Here is a 16,023-nt window from a genome sequence, read left to right as displayed (position 1 = left end):
ACAGACTGGATTCATAGATTATTTTTACAGTGTATACCACTCTGTACAATGTTGGCAAACACATGCTGAAGGTTTTCAGTTCAATAAAACATGTTGCATTAAGGTTTTCAGTTCAATAAAACATGTTGCATTAAGTCTGGACCATTGAATGGAAATGATGAATGGCAGAATGGAAATGTAGGCATTAGCATCTAACTTTTGATGTAGAAATAGGACAGGGTGGTGCAGTGGTGCAGCAGTAGTGCTGCCGCCTCACAGCAAGTGGTTCTCCAGTTCCATTCTTGGCTAGAGTGCCTTCTGTATGGAGTCTGCATGTCCTCCCTGCATTCGTGTGGGTTTCCTCTGGGTGCTCCAATTTCCTCCCACATTTCAAAGACATGCATCTGGAGCATTTCTTCCAAGGCCTCCGCTGAAAATTGGCTTTGTTCCAAGTCGTACTTTCCCAGTAAAGAAATGTTAAATAAATAAAAAAATAGCAGCATGGAACATGCTAGAATGTACAGCAGAACTAAAAAAGAATGCAACAGAAGGATTGAATCCATTAATATAGTAATGTTGGCTGCTGATGATAGTAATCAGCCAATGGAAAAACTCTATGACCTTGTCACAGCATAAAGAAGCAATCAGTTATACTTCATCTGGTATGAAATTTTATGTTACAGAATGCCTGTTGTACACCAATGGAAAGCTTACAACATGATCAGTGTCTGTATAGTACTACACAAGTGCATACAAAATGTATAAATACTGTGGGCATATGAAATTATCAGCAGTTTACCCAACACTACCAGCAATGGAACCCAGATGTAAAAGACTGCCAGGATTAGAACCAAACTGACTGTGATTATAAGTAGAAAAGGGAAACACATGCGCACAAGGAACAAAGTGACATAGCATGTACACAGCAGGCCTACTCATGTGACACTACATGTGCAGGTAGAGTTATCAGTGTATGTTCTCTGTCCACATTGTGCAGCAGACGTCACCACACAGACACAATGACAGTCATCACCTGAAAATGTGACAACAAATACTTAAGACACATGTGTAGAAACATGTGGAAAGGGAAGATATGCAAAAAGGATGGCACTGCCTACAACCTTCATCTGTTGGATTCCACAAGAAGATGATGAGTCATCGACAGTCTATGCTACCCTGCTAGGTCAAAGGACACAGAACTGGCTGCACATATCTGCAGTTCTCCATGAATTAATGGACAGAACATAGACTATGAATGTTCATGTGTTGTTAGGCCAGTGTGCAGTTATCTCCATCAGAGGTACTCCACATAGCATATGGCTTACCCTGCCATCATCTTCAGCCATGCTGTCAGCCCTAAAAAAGATGGCACTGGTACTAATAACTAGATACAATGTCACTGCTTATAAAGTCTGAAAACTTATTAGTCGTGTAATTGTCTGATGACATTCTCAACTGTTGGAATGACATTTGTTTATTAAGTGGCTTCAATGAAATCTTCTCTAATTTCAGTTTTTGTTCATTAATACTAGGTCAGGTTTGTTGAATGTCACTAGTATTTTTATGAACTTGAGCTCTGATGGATATGCTACAAATCAGACAAAGTCCAGTAAGCTTAGAATTAGACAAGTTTATGAAAATTATTATGTTGATCAAACTAAAGTTGTACAAGAATTCAAGTGTCCTGGTTTCATATATAAGCTCTTATAAAGTTATGCTAAATACCAGCTATCACAGCTGTCAGAGGAGAATCTTTTATAGTACATCTTCCCTTTATCCAGGATATTTTCCTTATTTGGTTTGGTAAATGTGATGAACATGTTTTATTTGTCTGTGGTGATTTTTTTATCTTATACATCATAATTTTGCACCATCTTTGAACTTGATTAAGGCTGTTAAAAGAGACTTTCAAAAATGTTATGGAGCTAATGCTCTCCCAATATACCTTGGGCTTTAACCATGCAATTTTCAAACAGAGGAAGATAATAGCTTTAAACAGTGAACATTGTGTAATAGAAAATGTTTTTGGAATTTACTGAAATCATAATATGGTAACTTATTCAGAGTTCATGTTTCAAAAGGGGGTATCTTCAAGTCTTATAATCTCTCCTCTAAGAAATATCTATTCTGACCTCTCTCCTGCATCTGTTTCTTTATTTGAGGTATTTGCTAGTGAAGGTTGTAGGTATGTATTCTTATTACTAGATTTACTGGATATGTAAGAAAATCGTAACGCATTTTCCATTGATATGTTTTATGACTACAAAATTAAACAATTTAATTTGAGAATATTTTTCCTCCAAATTAAAAAAAATAGTCTTAAAAAGCAAAGAAACACCATTAATAAAGATTATATCACAAGAAACACATAACCTTTTTTAAGCTTTATGCAAATTATAGTAAGATTAAGGAGATACTGATTAAAATGAAAAGTGGCTTTATTATGTAAATATGTGGGTATATGTAAATGCAGTAAGTATATTACTACTGAGATGAAAGTGATAACATTTTACTAGATAAAAGCTAATCTTTCTGCTTTGCGCAATAAGATTATACAGACAAAAACTAATATATGCATTTCATATATCTTTTAAACCTGGGATATAGCCCGGCTTGTTGCATCTGCAGCTTTCCCTCTACCAGGTTCATTATTGTTTTTTTATGCATACAAGTTCAAGGATGGTAGAAATAAAGAACATTTACAATGGGGGCAAAAGCTTGAGGGAATACATATCAAAGTAAAAGAAGATAGTCCAAGAATACATTTGTACTGCAGGCTGCAGATTGCCTTCTCTATCAAGGATTGATGTCAGAGTGTAGGCAAAGAGAAAGGAACAAGGGGATCCTAAATGAAAGATTGCCACTAGTAGAGTTTTTAGTAGAATGTAAAACAGAAGCTGTTGTTGAAAGATGGATAATTAGTGAGGCATATAAAATATTGCATAACTATAGGAATCTATCAGGGGAGTTTAGAAAAGTTTGAGAATAGAGATTGGATAAGCAATTCACAAAGAAACAATGGAAGGATATATGTATGGCTCCCAGATATGCAACAGTGTCTGGAAGATTTAGGATTTTTGCTTGGAGATGCTTGTACAGGTATTTTATACCACCGGTCTGACCCCAAAGTTGGAGGTGTGATGGGGCAAAAAGAGGTAATTGGGAACATATTTTTAGGAGTATAATGAGTTTGCAGACTTTAAAAATACCCTGCAGGATACTCGAGCAGGAATGCTGGGTGAAGAAACTGGTATAACTAAGGAAATTATTTTTTTAGTTGTAATACATAATTGGAATTGTCTAGACATAGTAAGGCTTTGCTGAGTTTAATTCTGGTTGCTGCCAAAAAATCATTTCTAGAAAATGGAAATCAAAGTCTAAACTAAATATACTTGAAGTAATCAGTATAGTAACAGAGATAAAAGAACTTGAGGTAGGAGCTTGCATTGAAAACATGGAAATTGTGGGAACAATGCATGCAGAATAATGTTTTGGAGAAAGAATGAGGTTTAAAGGAAGGCAGGAATTTAATGAGCTATGTAATGGTAAAATGACAATGGCTTTATAGAAGATTATATGCGATGTATATTGTTTACAACTGAAAATATGTCAATATGGTTTGTTTTCATTTATATAAATATATGATTGCCTATCATAACTGTCAGCTATCCAGATTTTTTGCAGAATGTCCAGATTTTGTCAGATATTGTTGGTCTCTTCCTCATAACATTTGTGATTTTCTAGCAAATCACTGTGGATTGATGTCACTAAATAATGACATACATTTGAGTTTCTGAGTTAAATTCCTTCAGAAAATTCATGCCAATACAAATACTATTATTCTAGCAACGTTTGTAAAATCAATATTTAAAATCTTTGGCCATTGTCCTACCATTATTTTATGCTTTGTCTAGATTTCTTATGCCGGTTGAGAGGTATGGTATGCTGCCTGTGTCATAAGTGATAATTCAATAAAGATGTTTCTTTAATTAAAAAAAAAACATGCAAGTTCAAAAGTTTAAAAAAAGTTAGAGGAGGTAGATGGCTTAGTATTTGCCAATGCATGTGCTTTATTAAATAAAGGAAACAAAGTTATTCACCTACAATTGTGACAAAATACCTTATATTATTCAATTAGGAATAATCTACTTTGCCCAGTTTCCCATGATCTCTATGTTATAAACATTATGTAGAAAATAGGTTTGTAGATATATATTTTAGTAAAATGAAGATTGAAGGTACACATATGACTGTTTCTTTTCATTTTTAATATGGAATTTTGTTATGTATGTGTATTGTTTCATATTGGTAGTATATGTAGTTCAATTATTTTAAAAAATTCCCCCCTCCAGCCAAAGGAAAAAAAACTATCTAAAAGATCTGCTACAGTCGGAGTATGATATGTTCAGAGGCAACTGTAATATAGTTATTTCCCTGCTGCACAGACAAGACAGTCAGGACCTACAAATAATATGCAATTACAGACTGTATATCTGCATATTATAGTCAGAAAAAACAATCAACCGGTGTTGTACTTCAATATTTACAAGTATTCCTTCATTAACATCATTACACAACAGAACTCCAGCATTTACACATTTATTTCACCACTACTATAAACTAAATATATACATACATAACTGAAGGAAGTAAAAAAGATGGAGGTGTTTAAAAAACAGTAAGATAAGTATATTAAAGAAAGCAACGCACTATCTTAAACCCATCAAATATTCACTCCTACCATTCAGGTTGTGCTGTTTTTAAAGCAATTTCCTCTTTTCCTAAATTGAAAAAAAAAAATTAAATTTTCTTGGAATTTTTTGCCCTTTCCCCATGTGGTTGTGACCTTGAAGTTGGTCATATAAAGTAAAGTGTTTGTTTAAGCAGCAGATGGTTATCAGTAGACATGAGACAATGCTACATTGTCTTGGGGATGCACATTTCAACAAGCTGGCTGCAGAGACAAATGGAAGGTGCAAATCCATGGTTCCAGTTGTTTATTAATGTGGGCTGAAGGGGCAGTAGTAACTGTGAGTTTTGCACTTGATAACTGGAGGTGTTATCTCTCTGCTAGTGGATATAGTACTGGTCTCAACACATCTGCATGCAGATAGGAATCAATGCCCCTTAGTTCCTTCTGTCACCAGAATAAAAGAGTAGCATGAATCCCAAGCTTCCTGAGAAGTATTAATATAGATATTGCTGTGCTCAGTACATTTGCTATAGAATACTCTTGGTAGATACCTTGGATAGAACCTAGAGCAGTTAGATGCAACAGACAGCCAAGCTGCACAAAGGCTTTGAAGAGGGTCTCACCAAACAGCAACTAGACTACTCACTGAAGTCCCAGATGCAACACCAAATTAGAGACCAGCAGGAGTCAATGTCTCTGCTCTTTTTCTCAATGGAAGCAAAGAATCCAGTGTTGGCACCTAAGTAGCAAATGTCAGGCTTTCTATTGATTGGTATTGTCTAACAAGGCAATGGGAAATGATGTCCTTCTCTGCCTTCTCTCACTAAGAGCAAAACAAAAGCACTTTTCCCAAGCTGATTCCTGAGAAGCAAAGCCTACACTCTCCAGTGATTGTTAGTCTGGTCCCAGATGTTACAGATTTAAAAGTAATATGGAAAAAAGGATTGATACTCTGAATATTGTAGTGTACACTAAGTGAGTGGGATGATATGAAACAGAGGCTAACACAATCTGTAAGAGTCTAATGGTAAGGCCTTTGCAGTTAGGTCTATCAGTGCACAGTAGAACAAGAAGATGTGATCAGGCTGGGATGAGCTTCCAAAGATAATTTTACAGTATGGGCAGGCAGCTCAAAAGTCACTGAGCCACACACCAGCTGTAGTCCCACATCACTTGCAACTACATAAAAAAATCCTATTTCCCAGCTCCATTTTTGTCTATTTTTCTGCCATGTTTTTGGCCCAGCACCTGACTGCCCTACATCCATGTCTGGTCTACCAGCCAATCTCCATAACACCCAGAATTACTCCAGTATGGAGGGGCCAGTTGTAGATCCTAAGGGCATCTTGAGGGCTTGGCCATTTCCACTTTGATTTTTTTTTGTACGTCGTGCCCATTTCCCCTTTCCCTTGCTGAGATGTGGTTGCATCTGAGGGGGCAGATGTGCAATGGGGATGTTGCAGTGCATCACTCTACATCTGCAGCAGCTCAACTAGGTCCACCCTTGGCCTCCTTTTTGGGTCATGCCTCCTCCCAATGACATCCCCAGCCTCCACCAGGGATAGTTGCAGGAGACACCTTTGTTACCACCACCCCCCAGCCAAGATAGACACACCCATCCTTCCCGGTTGCTCTGTCAGTCACCTGAGCCATTAATTGAACCCAAATCACCTGGGTTGTAGTCAGGGCTTTATTCCTGTATGCCAAGAGCAGCACTAATTAGTTAAATGTAATTCCTTTTCAGTCAGTGAATGGGAATGGGATTGTTTCTAACCGATCCTAGCCAAGAATTTTAAAAACTCCATGAAAAAAATTAAGTTAAAATAAAATAAACTGTAATATGATAAGTGCAAAAATCAAAAAATGATGGAAGCATCCAAACTATAAATGGAGAAATCCAGTCCAGAATTCAGTGCAATCAAACACCAGCAGTATTCTCACAGAACTTGAAGCTAACTTTAAAGCAGTTTGCCTTTCATGTCTGGTCCTTGCTTTGAGACAGATACAAAAGTTGCTTGCAGATCAAGACAGCCTTTTTGAGCTAAACTAAGTTTAGGTACTGCCTTGAGAAGAATGGTGCAATAATGGCATTAAATATTTCCAGAGTTAATGGTAGAGGGCACAAGATTATTTACTACCTGTAAAAATAATAATAGTAATACTGACATCAACAGAAGCACAGTCTTTGGAAAAGATTTAATTGATGACATGTATAAAGTGCACAACAGAGAGAGATTCGGTATTGTTTTGCATTTTATTTTAAGTTTCAAGAGAATGCTATTGAGTTTGTAACAAACTCAAAGACTAGAACAAATCGGGCTGCATACAGGAATACATTCAGAAGCTCTGAGTCAGCCAGTCAAAGCATTGCCAGCCAAATCATTTTTGGATTTAACAGATACTGCTCATGGTTGTGCCCCCTCCCATTAAAAGAGTTTTAACCCAGGGGCAAAGCACATTTACCTGAATGTGACTGAATGTGATGAATGTGTCTTCTGTGCACACCTGTACATTATGATTAAATTAAAATACCTGCAAGCATTCCCCCCAAATAATTAAATTATTCCCAGTGTGCAAACATAACCGCAGTTTTGCCTCAACATTTGCCTCCTTCTCTCCGAACCTTTTTGTGAAAGAAAAAGGATGATTGCAGTCGATAAATAATGTCAGATGTTATAGTCATACAGTGTCTTATATGATAACAGATCTAAATCCCCTTATTTTACTAATTTCAAAAGTAAATAGTACCAAAAAAGTGCATGACCCTTGGGATTTGTCCATGATCTTTTTGAAGCTCCCAGGATTGTTTTATGCAAGTAGTTGAGAGTTATACCTCTACAATGCACAGATGTGGGAATAATGAAAATAAGAAAAACCCAGCGGTACTATGTGAGTTTCAGTGATGATTATTTGCTGACTGTTTGGCAGTACATATAACAGTCTACAATTTTTCTCAAAATACACTGCAGAGTAATTAAATCTCATTTTGTTTTCTTTTTTTTACAGGTGAAAACAGAGTAATCCTGAGAATAATCTTGGTCACCAGCATTTCAGATATTGAGACAACAGATTTCAAAAACCTCACATTAACTCAAGTAAGTTGCATTAGTTTCCCGTGAAATGCTTCAGGAAAGTAAAGCCATGACATACAAGCAATTTTGTAGTATAACTAAGTGAATATACTGGAGTTAAGAAACTTTGCAAATCACTGCTAACATTCCTTAAAGGTATGATTTTATTAATCTCCAGATATTATTAGATTTGCCAGAGAAATGGGTTTGGCTGCTTTATGGCACCTAAAATGGCAATACTGAGAGCCATAGGTAGATCAGATGAGGAAATGAGGTTTTAACCAAAAAGAATCCAAAGTCACCAGTTTAGATATCTGCCATTAATTCATGATTAAAAGCAAGAAAGAAATAACTAGGCTCTAATTATGAGCCTTTTGGTTACGGTGGCCTATGGAGAAGAATGATTGTGTTTAAATGTAAGCCTTTTGGTTGTGATACTCGATGGATAAATTATTTTGATTAATGGATGAGATGTGCCACCATAAGTAAATAACCCGGTAAGGTTCATCAAAGCAAAAGAAAAGCCATCGGCTTTGCTGGCATGTTTGAGACTTCAGACTTGATGGTATCCAAAGCCAGATTGAAGCGATTTGTAATCTGAATAGAAGACTTTATTGGCTCAAGTTAAGACATTAACAACTAATCATATATATATATATATATATATATATATATATATATATATATATATATATATATACACACACACTGTGGGATAAATGTGATATATATATATATATATATATATATATATGGGTCCACTTTGTAATTTCGAATTACTGAAATCTCGAAATTCAAAATAACGGCTTCCTTTTTATGGAGGAGAGTGTCTTGGTTCTATTGGGGATGGCACGATTCATGCACGAGTGGATGTACTCTTACAGTGCCTTAGTGTAGGATTCAGCAGTCAAACTTTCAGTTCCCATCTGCATGGGTGTCATAAGGTTTGTCACTTCTTACTTAAGTAGCATAAAGCTGGCTTTGGAGAAGTTTTTTATGGAGGTTTCCTTACTGGGGGGTGGGAGTGGGATGTGGATATCAAGGGTGATTAACTTATTGTCAGACCTGACCAACGAGGGGGTGACCATAAGTGTGGAGCATCGATTTCCCATGTTGGTAATGACCAAGTCTAGGATAAAGTACGGATATTTTGAATTTCTGCTTCTGGTGGTATGGAATGTGGATGTTTGGGTTTAATTTTGCTAAGTTTGTGTGTGTAAGTATGTTGTTTAGGGGTTTAGTGTGTGTAAATGTGTGTTTGGGGGACTGTAAGATTGTGTGTGTGTGTGTGTGTGTGTGTGTGTGTGTGTGTGTGTGTGTGTGTGTGTGTGTGTGTGTGTGTGTGTGTGTGTGTGTGTGTGTGAGTTTGTGTTACTGTTTGTGCAATCTCTGAGTTAGAATATATAAGTAGGGGGTTGGAGCTTGCCCCCCACATGGGGGGTGCAGGAGGCTTGCCCCCTTGCCTTTATGTAGTTTACATTAGTTTGTTTGATTGTGGGGGGGAGTTTTGTGTATGTTTATGTGTGTACTGTATGTGTAGCGTGAGTACGGGATTTTGAATTTCGCGATTTTGTTTTTGAGTTTGTAAGTTGTGGTTGGGTTTTTGGCTTTGTGGTTTTAGAACACTGTAATTTGAGATTTCAGTATTTCGAAATTACAAAGTGGACCCATATATATATATATATATATATATATATATATATATATATATATATATATATATATATATATATAAATAAATCCAAATAATCAGGCAGAGAGGCAACCAAACATAAAGACATTAAACGTCGTTCACGAGACAAATAATCCAAAGTTCAAATAGGATAAAAATAAATCGGACTTTAATACGTGCACACACAGTAAGCACTTTCACAAAAGCTTCATCAGACCATTAGAATTCAAAACATACTAACTAACTTAATATATATAGATGTGACGTAATCCCTCTCAAACACATTCAAACTATTAAAGGAATACTATCATTAAAGACAACAATACATGCGCTGTTAAGCATTAGTACATATGTAATTAAGAATTGTCAGGTGTTTGCAACTTAGATGGAGAATAATTAAACTATTAGTTTTTATGGGCATAATTCGCAATATAGGAAATATATGCATACTTTGATCTATTTCATATCCTTATAGTGATGTATTTTTATACATATATGATAGTTATTGTCTATATATATTTTTTATATACTATATATTTATATACAGTTTTATAGTATATATATTTTATATATATTTTTTGATTAAATAGTTGAATTGGCATTATAGATTTTGTAGTTAGGTATGAATTAGAAATTAAGTAAATAAGACAATATTTGTTACTGTATGTATACATTTTTTATATACATTTTTTATATATACCCTTTTTGTATAGGTGCGTTAACTATGTGGATATGATGATTGAGTATGGATATATATGCGAACAATGTCAGCATAACAGAGTTTAGTTAAAAACACTGTGCTGAAATTTAATGTGTTTTCAAGTTGCAATGGGTAGTATATTAATATAATGTCTAGTCATTATATTTTTTAAACATAGTATAAGTTAATTGATTTTTACGCATTTAATTAATGATTTTTTTATTGTGTAGGTTAGAACATAATTAATTGATTTAATTTATAATATGGACCATGAATGAAGTAAATGTTCAAGTATAATATTCTGAAGAGATATTTTCATCAGTAAGTAACTTTTATGTAAATATATCAAGCCTATATTAATGTGTATCAGTATATAATATGGGCGTATTTGTGTTCTGTAACAACAGTATACAGAGGGCTCGCTATGCGTATATGAAATATGAAATATTTGGTTAGTTGATTTTAAAGGCTAACATATGTTGTTTGATGAATTTTCTATTTTACTGGTGATATAAAAATCTATATAGTTTATATTATATGTTATGTATATACAAATTGATGACAGTACGTTAATTAAGTGAACGTAGCGACTGGTAAAGGTATTACTTCATATATATTTTTATACAAGGCTATTATTGCACAATATATAGCTTTGAATGTTTATTATGTTTTCTATACCCTTAGTTTGAATCATCTTAATGATGACAATTTAAGAAACAATCAGTGGGGTATTTTAGCTAAGAAAATTTAAGAAATCATTATCATGGCTATATCGCAATAATGAATATTTCAGAGTGATACTAATGCTTAACAGCACATGTATTGTTGTCTTTAATGATAGTATTCCTTTAATAGTTTGAATGTGTTTGAGAGGGATTATGTCACATCTATATATATTAAGTTAATTAGTATGTTTTGAATTCTAACAGTCTGATGAAGCTTTTGTGAAAGCGCTTACTGTGTGTGCACGTATTAAAGTCCGATTTATTTTTTTCCTATTTGAACTTTGGATTATTTGTCTCGTGAACGACGTTTAATGTCTTTATGCTTTGGTTGCCTCTCTGCCTGATTATTTGGATTTATTTATTCGTTCTTGGAGGTTTTCGAGAGGCATTTGCATCGCTGGGAACTTGGTTATTGTTTCTTGGATATATATATATATATATATATATATATATATATATATATATATATATATGTTCAGACACACACACACACACACACACACACACACACACACACACACACACACACACACACACACACACACACACACATATGTACTTATGTATATGGGACCAAACTTGTTTTTGAAATACTAGTGTACTAGTGATCAGTTCTCATTTGTGTGATCACTAATGTGCAACTTGCATGTTTTCCCTAGAAGGAGAAATTGCTATTATACGTAAGAGTTGTTCTTTCCCCATAAAGGTGCAACATTGGAGTTGATATATAAGTAGTAGGATTGTGGAGGTGCAGTCCTGATATTGGTGGTGGAGGATGGTCTTCCCATCTACAAAAACAGCTTTCCTGTATTTTTTTGCTGAATCTCAGCTCTTTGCAAGCTTAGCTTATTTGAGATCACAGTTGTGTGATGGCATCAGATACTTGCTGATGAGTCCCATACGTGTGTGTGTGTGTGTGTGTGTGTGTGTGTGTGTGTGTGTGTGTGTGTGTGTGTGTGTGTGTGTGTGTGTGTGTGCCTGTGTATATATATATATATATATATATATATATATATATATATATATATATATAATTAGAAAGAAAGAGAGATAGATATACAAAACAGTGTATTACCTTTAGTCACAGATACAAAAGGTAGAATCACATTTGATAGAAAAAAATAGCCAAACTCGCATTTGGTAGAAAGTTATTTTATTTATTTATTTTTTTACTTTATTTACTTTACATTTGTTTACCATGGAGGTCCAACTGGACAGAGCTGTCAGCTTTCAGCGGTGGCCTGGGAGAAAATCTCCAGAACAATTGCTAACATACTATACGTAAGATATTTACATGATCATTGTGGTTTAGACATACAGTTATAAAATATAGCAGATAATAACATATGATTGCATAAGATATTACATAAGCATAGTAGTTTAGACATACAATTAAAAGTATAGCAGGTAGTAACATATGATTGTTGTTCGTACAGTATGTTTAGTAAAGATTAAAACTGCATTTAGTCAAAAAAAACAAGTTAAATGCATAAAGTCCAAATACAAAGAATGGAGAAAAATACAACTGCAATAGAATTTGCACCCCTACACCTCCCGATTTGTAATGCAATCCCTCCGCACCCCCTGAACTTCTATATACCAACTCCACGATCACAACAATTTAGAGAACAGAAAAATCTCCCAAAACAGTAGAATAATTTCCAACACCAACATAATTCCCTATGTTGGCACTATTTACTGACTATAACCAGTATAAATTAAGAGGAATATTACTAACATTATAAAACACAGAGGAAAAAATCAAGAACACACATTTTGCAAAAACACTTCTCAAAATTCATCCTTGTGACTAAATGTGATTCTATCAAATAAATCTTCTACAAAATGTGATTTCAAATATTTTTTCTACCAAATGTGATTCCACCAATCATGTTTATGAGTTAATAGTTTGGTAATATTTTTGTCAATTTTGTCCCACCATTTATTTATTTATGAAATTGTAGATTGTAATTTTTTTTTTATGTTTTATAAAAATTAAATAAAAGAAAAAAGAGAAAACCGAAATCCCTCTGGTTGGTATTTCTATAAGGAGTTTATATTCCAAAAAGTTGTTACTTATTGTTAACAATCTTCTTTTCTCTTATGATGTTCCAAGCCTCTTAGTATTATGTGTGTGATTTTGATGTGAAATATGTTAACAGGCAGAGAGAATATCAACTGTTATTAAATGTTGATATTCTGTATTAGTATTTACAAGAGGCATCCAAGAATTGGTCACTATAGTGACAAATCAAATAATGCGAAAATGTGTGTTGTACTGTGGCATCTTTAAAAAATTAGGTTCCAGTTCTCATTATTTCAGAAGCACGCTCTGTCTTTGCAGATGTGTGTTCCTGGCTAGAATAGTATTATAGCATTCTAGAATTTCCTGTTGCTTATGGAAAATGTTAACTCATTCCATGAGCTGTGAATGTCATGTATGAGACACAGAGACTAGTTTGCATGTTCTTTTCATCTAGTATCTTTGTCTGCTAATTGGATATGAGTATAGGGAAAAAGCAGATCCCATGTATTCTTGAGAAAAAAACATGCCATCTTAGCTTCTTACCAGACATAATTATGTAATAGTCTTTTGTTATTAACTCATCTTATTTTCTTTTAACAGCTTCAAGCTATCATCCAGCCTAAATTCAGTGATGCATCTCTCACTTGGAAAAGCTCAAGACCAAGCTGATGTCACACATTTTGTGAAGCAGTTTTTAATAAAGGAATACACTGTAAAGCATTTCACGAAGGTGTTTATACTTAAAACATGTACAAATACACAAAGTGGCTAAGGGCATATTGTATGTTCTTTTGTTCTATTTAGAAATTTGGATACTTTTCAGTTAATGGGGCAGCAGTCGCTGCCAAACAGAAATGTTGCGATGAAATGTAGACGTAAAACTTCCTGCCAATTTTATCGTAATAAAATGTTCACAATAGCACATGATGTTCCTATTTTTCAAAGCCATTTGTCCCCATTTCCACTTCAGTTTTTCAGCACATTTCGTATTTTTCTAAGCCCTCTGCCCTCATTTTCAGTGTGTGCAGGCTGACAGAAATGTCTGACAGCATTACAAATCTGAACACACTGACCTTACAATTCAGGTGGGAAAGACGATCACTTCCTTGTCTTTTCAGAAAATAATGTGTATGCTTTACACTGTTTTTATGAAGTAACAGGGAATGTTTCTAAAAATGTGTGTATAACCGGCACTGACTTGGGAGGAAATCCGAAACACTCTGAGAAGAAAGGGAAAATTCAAAGCAGTGTACAAGAACAAAATAAGCAGCAGTGACTTGCGAGGCCAAATCAGTAGTAGTCTGACAACAAAGGCAAAATTAACAGCAGACCACAACAGTAAAATAAGCAGTAACGACATGTGAGACAATAATACTGTCAGAATAAAGATAAAATTAAAAGAAAAAAATAAGCAGCGAGTGACTTGACATGAAGCACACATTTTCACTGCTGCCCTGTTAATGGAAAAGTACCGAAATTTAATTATTCTTTTCTCAAAAGATAAACTAACTAGCCCAAAGACATATATATTATAAATGGAATAAATACCTTTTACAGTAATATTTCAGAAGGGGAAAAACAGTGCAGAGAAAACTAAATAAAATAGTTATTGTAATTGTAATACAGGTGCACAATGTTTGAAACATTGCAGAAAACCATAAAGTGAATGTTTATTTTAAAATACTGATAGAAATTATTTGATACATTTCACTTGTGACGTTATTCTTTTTGCACTGTTTACAATATGCAAGCATAACTGACAGGTCTATGTTAAATCATCGAACGCTTAAAAAAGCGAACAATGATTTATCATAGCCATGTAAGTGAAAGCTTACAATTTTGAACGCTTGTTCCACAAAAAAAAAAAAAGTAAAACATTACATAAAGTGGGGGGGGGGTCGCCCCCCCTACCCCCTACTTAAATATACCAACTCCAAGATCACACTACAGTCACGAAAATGGCAAAGTAACAGAAGCGGCCAAGCAATTTCTTTCCCAGGGAAAGAATTTGCTTATATGCCATTTCCCTATTTTGCCTTTTTGTGCTTTCAAGTTCAGTCAAGATGCATTTGAAGGAATGCGTCTTCGATCATTTAATAGGAACACTATCTGACAGATCTACATAGTGAATTTATGAAGATAACCTGTACCATGTCAGAGAAATATGACAAAAACTGTGACTTAACAAAGTTAAGCATCATTCTGAATAAGACATGTATTTGCAAGGCACTATCTTCAGTGACTGACATCCAGTTGATTGGCAGAGCTATGCCATAAGCCTACACAATGTTCATAATATCATTGCATTCTGATTATCTGTACCTTTTTTTAAAGGAAATCTGTCATTTTTATTTATATGGGATGCTCCAGACGCATGTCTTTAGAATTGAGAGGAGGAGGAGGACCGGGAGGGGAGGACAAACGCGACGGAGAGAACCCGCACATGCACACACTCACACACACCACCCTGGCCAAGAATCGAACCAGAGAACCTCTTGCTGTGAGGTGACAGCATTAACCGCTGCACCACTGCGCCACCCATATTTGTATTTCATTGTATTTTGATTCATAATAAGCAGCTTTTACATGATGTACAGTGAAAACATTTCTTTCTTCCCAACTGTTAGTACAGCCATTATCAACTGCAAGTATGAATAGGCATACTTTACATAGAATCCATAGTCAGCTGCTTCAGGGACTACACAAGCATACTGATGTCTTATTACCTACAACAACTACATTGCTATAGGTACTGCCTCACAAGTTGTGAATTTTGATCTCCATGGTGAAGAGGGATAAATCCCTCAATGCAACCCAGGTGACCCAGTTTTGAATCACCACTGACATGCTTGTTGTACTTAGCAGGCTTGGAGAGATTGATGATGAGGACAAGCCTGCTTACCTTTCCCAGGTGGGAGGATTAGGGGTGACATGCTGGTGGGCCTAAGCCAATCATTACAGTTCTAGAGGAGAATAAACAAAGGACAATAGACAGAGTAAGCGAGTGGGTCTGGACAGTATCTACCCTTCATTACAGAGCAGAGCCATTCCCAGAAACCACCTCATTGCTCAGGCCCACTGAAAATGCCAGTATGTGGAAGAGGATAGGGCCAACATAAAGTAAGCCACTGTTTTCCATATATAGTCATGGCAGAAC

The 16,023-nt window shown here is 35.1% G+C and overlaps 1 protein-coding gene across 8 annotated transcripts in view; it reads left to right on the top strand.

Moving 5' to 3' along the window:
* The window catches only part of LOC122800909 (hepatitis A virus cellular receptor 1-like), a 327,925-nt gene extending 313,476 nt beyond the window's left edge, over window positions 1–14,449 (top strand). For 2 of the 8 annotated variants that reach the window (XM_044070257.1, XM_044070262.1), the window contains 2 exons: window positions 7,679–7,767; window positions 13,467–14,444. In XM_044070257.1, coding sequence (XP_043926192.1) covers window positions 7,679–7,767; window positions 13,467–13,535 — 158 coding nt within the window. In that variant the 3' untranslated portion in view covers window positions 13,536–14,444. Of the gene's footprint in view, window positions 1–7,678; window positions 7,768–13,466 lie in introns of all 8 variants that reach the window. The other 6 variants (XM_044070261.1, XM_044070254.1, XM_044070256.1 and 3 more) reach the window with 6 other exon arrangements.
* Window positions 14,450–16,023: the final 1,574 nt, after the last annotated feature.

This window comes from Protopterus annectens, chromosome 4.part1 (assembly GCF_019279795.1).
Source record: "Protopterus annectens isolate FY-2018-M chromosome 4.part1, PAN1.0, whole genome shotgun sequence".
NCBI classification, from domain to species: domain Eukaryota; kingdom Metazoa; phylum Chordata; order Ceratodontiformes; family Protopteridae; genus Protopterus; species Protopterus annectens.
The sequence above is the reverse complement of the archived record's forward strand: the minus strand, read 5'-3'. Positions and strand labels throughout refer to the sequence as shown.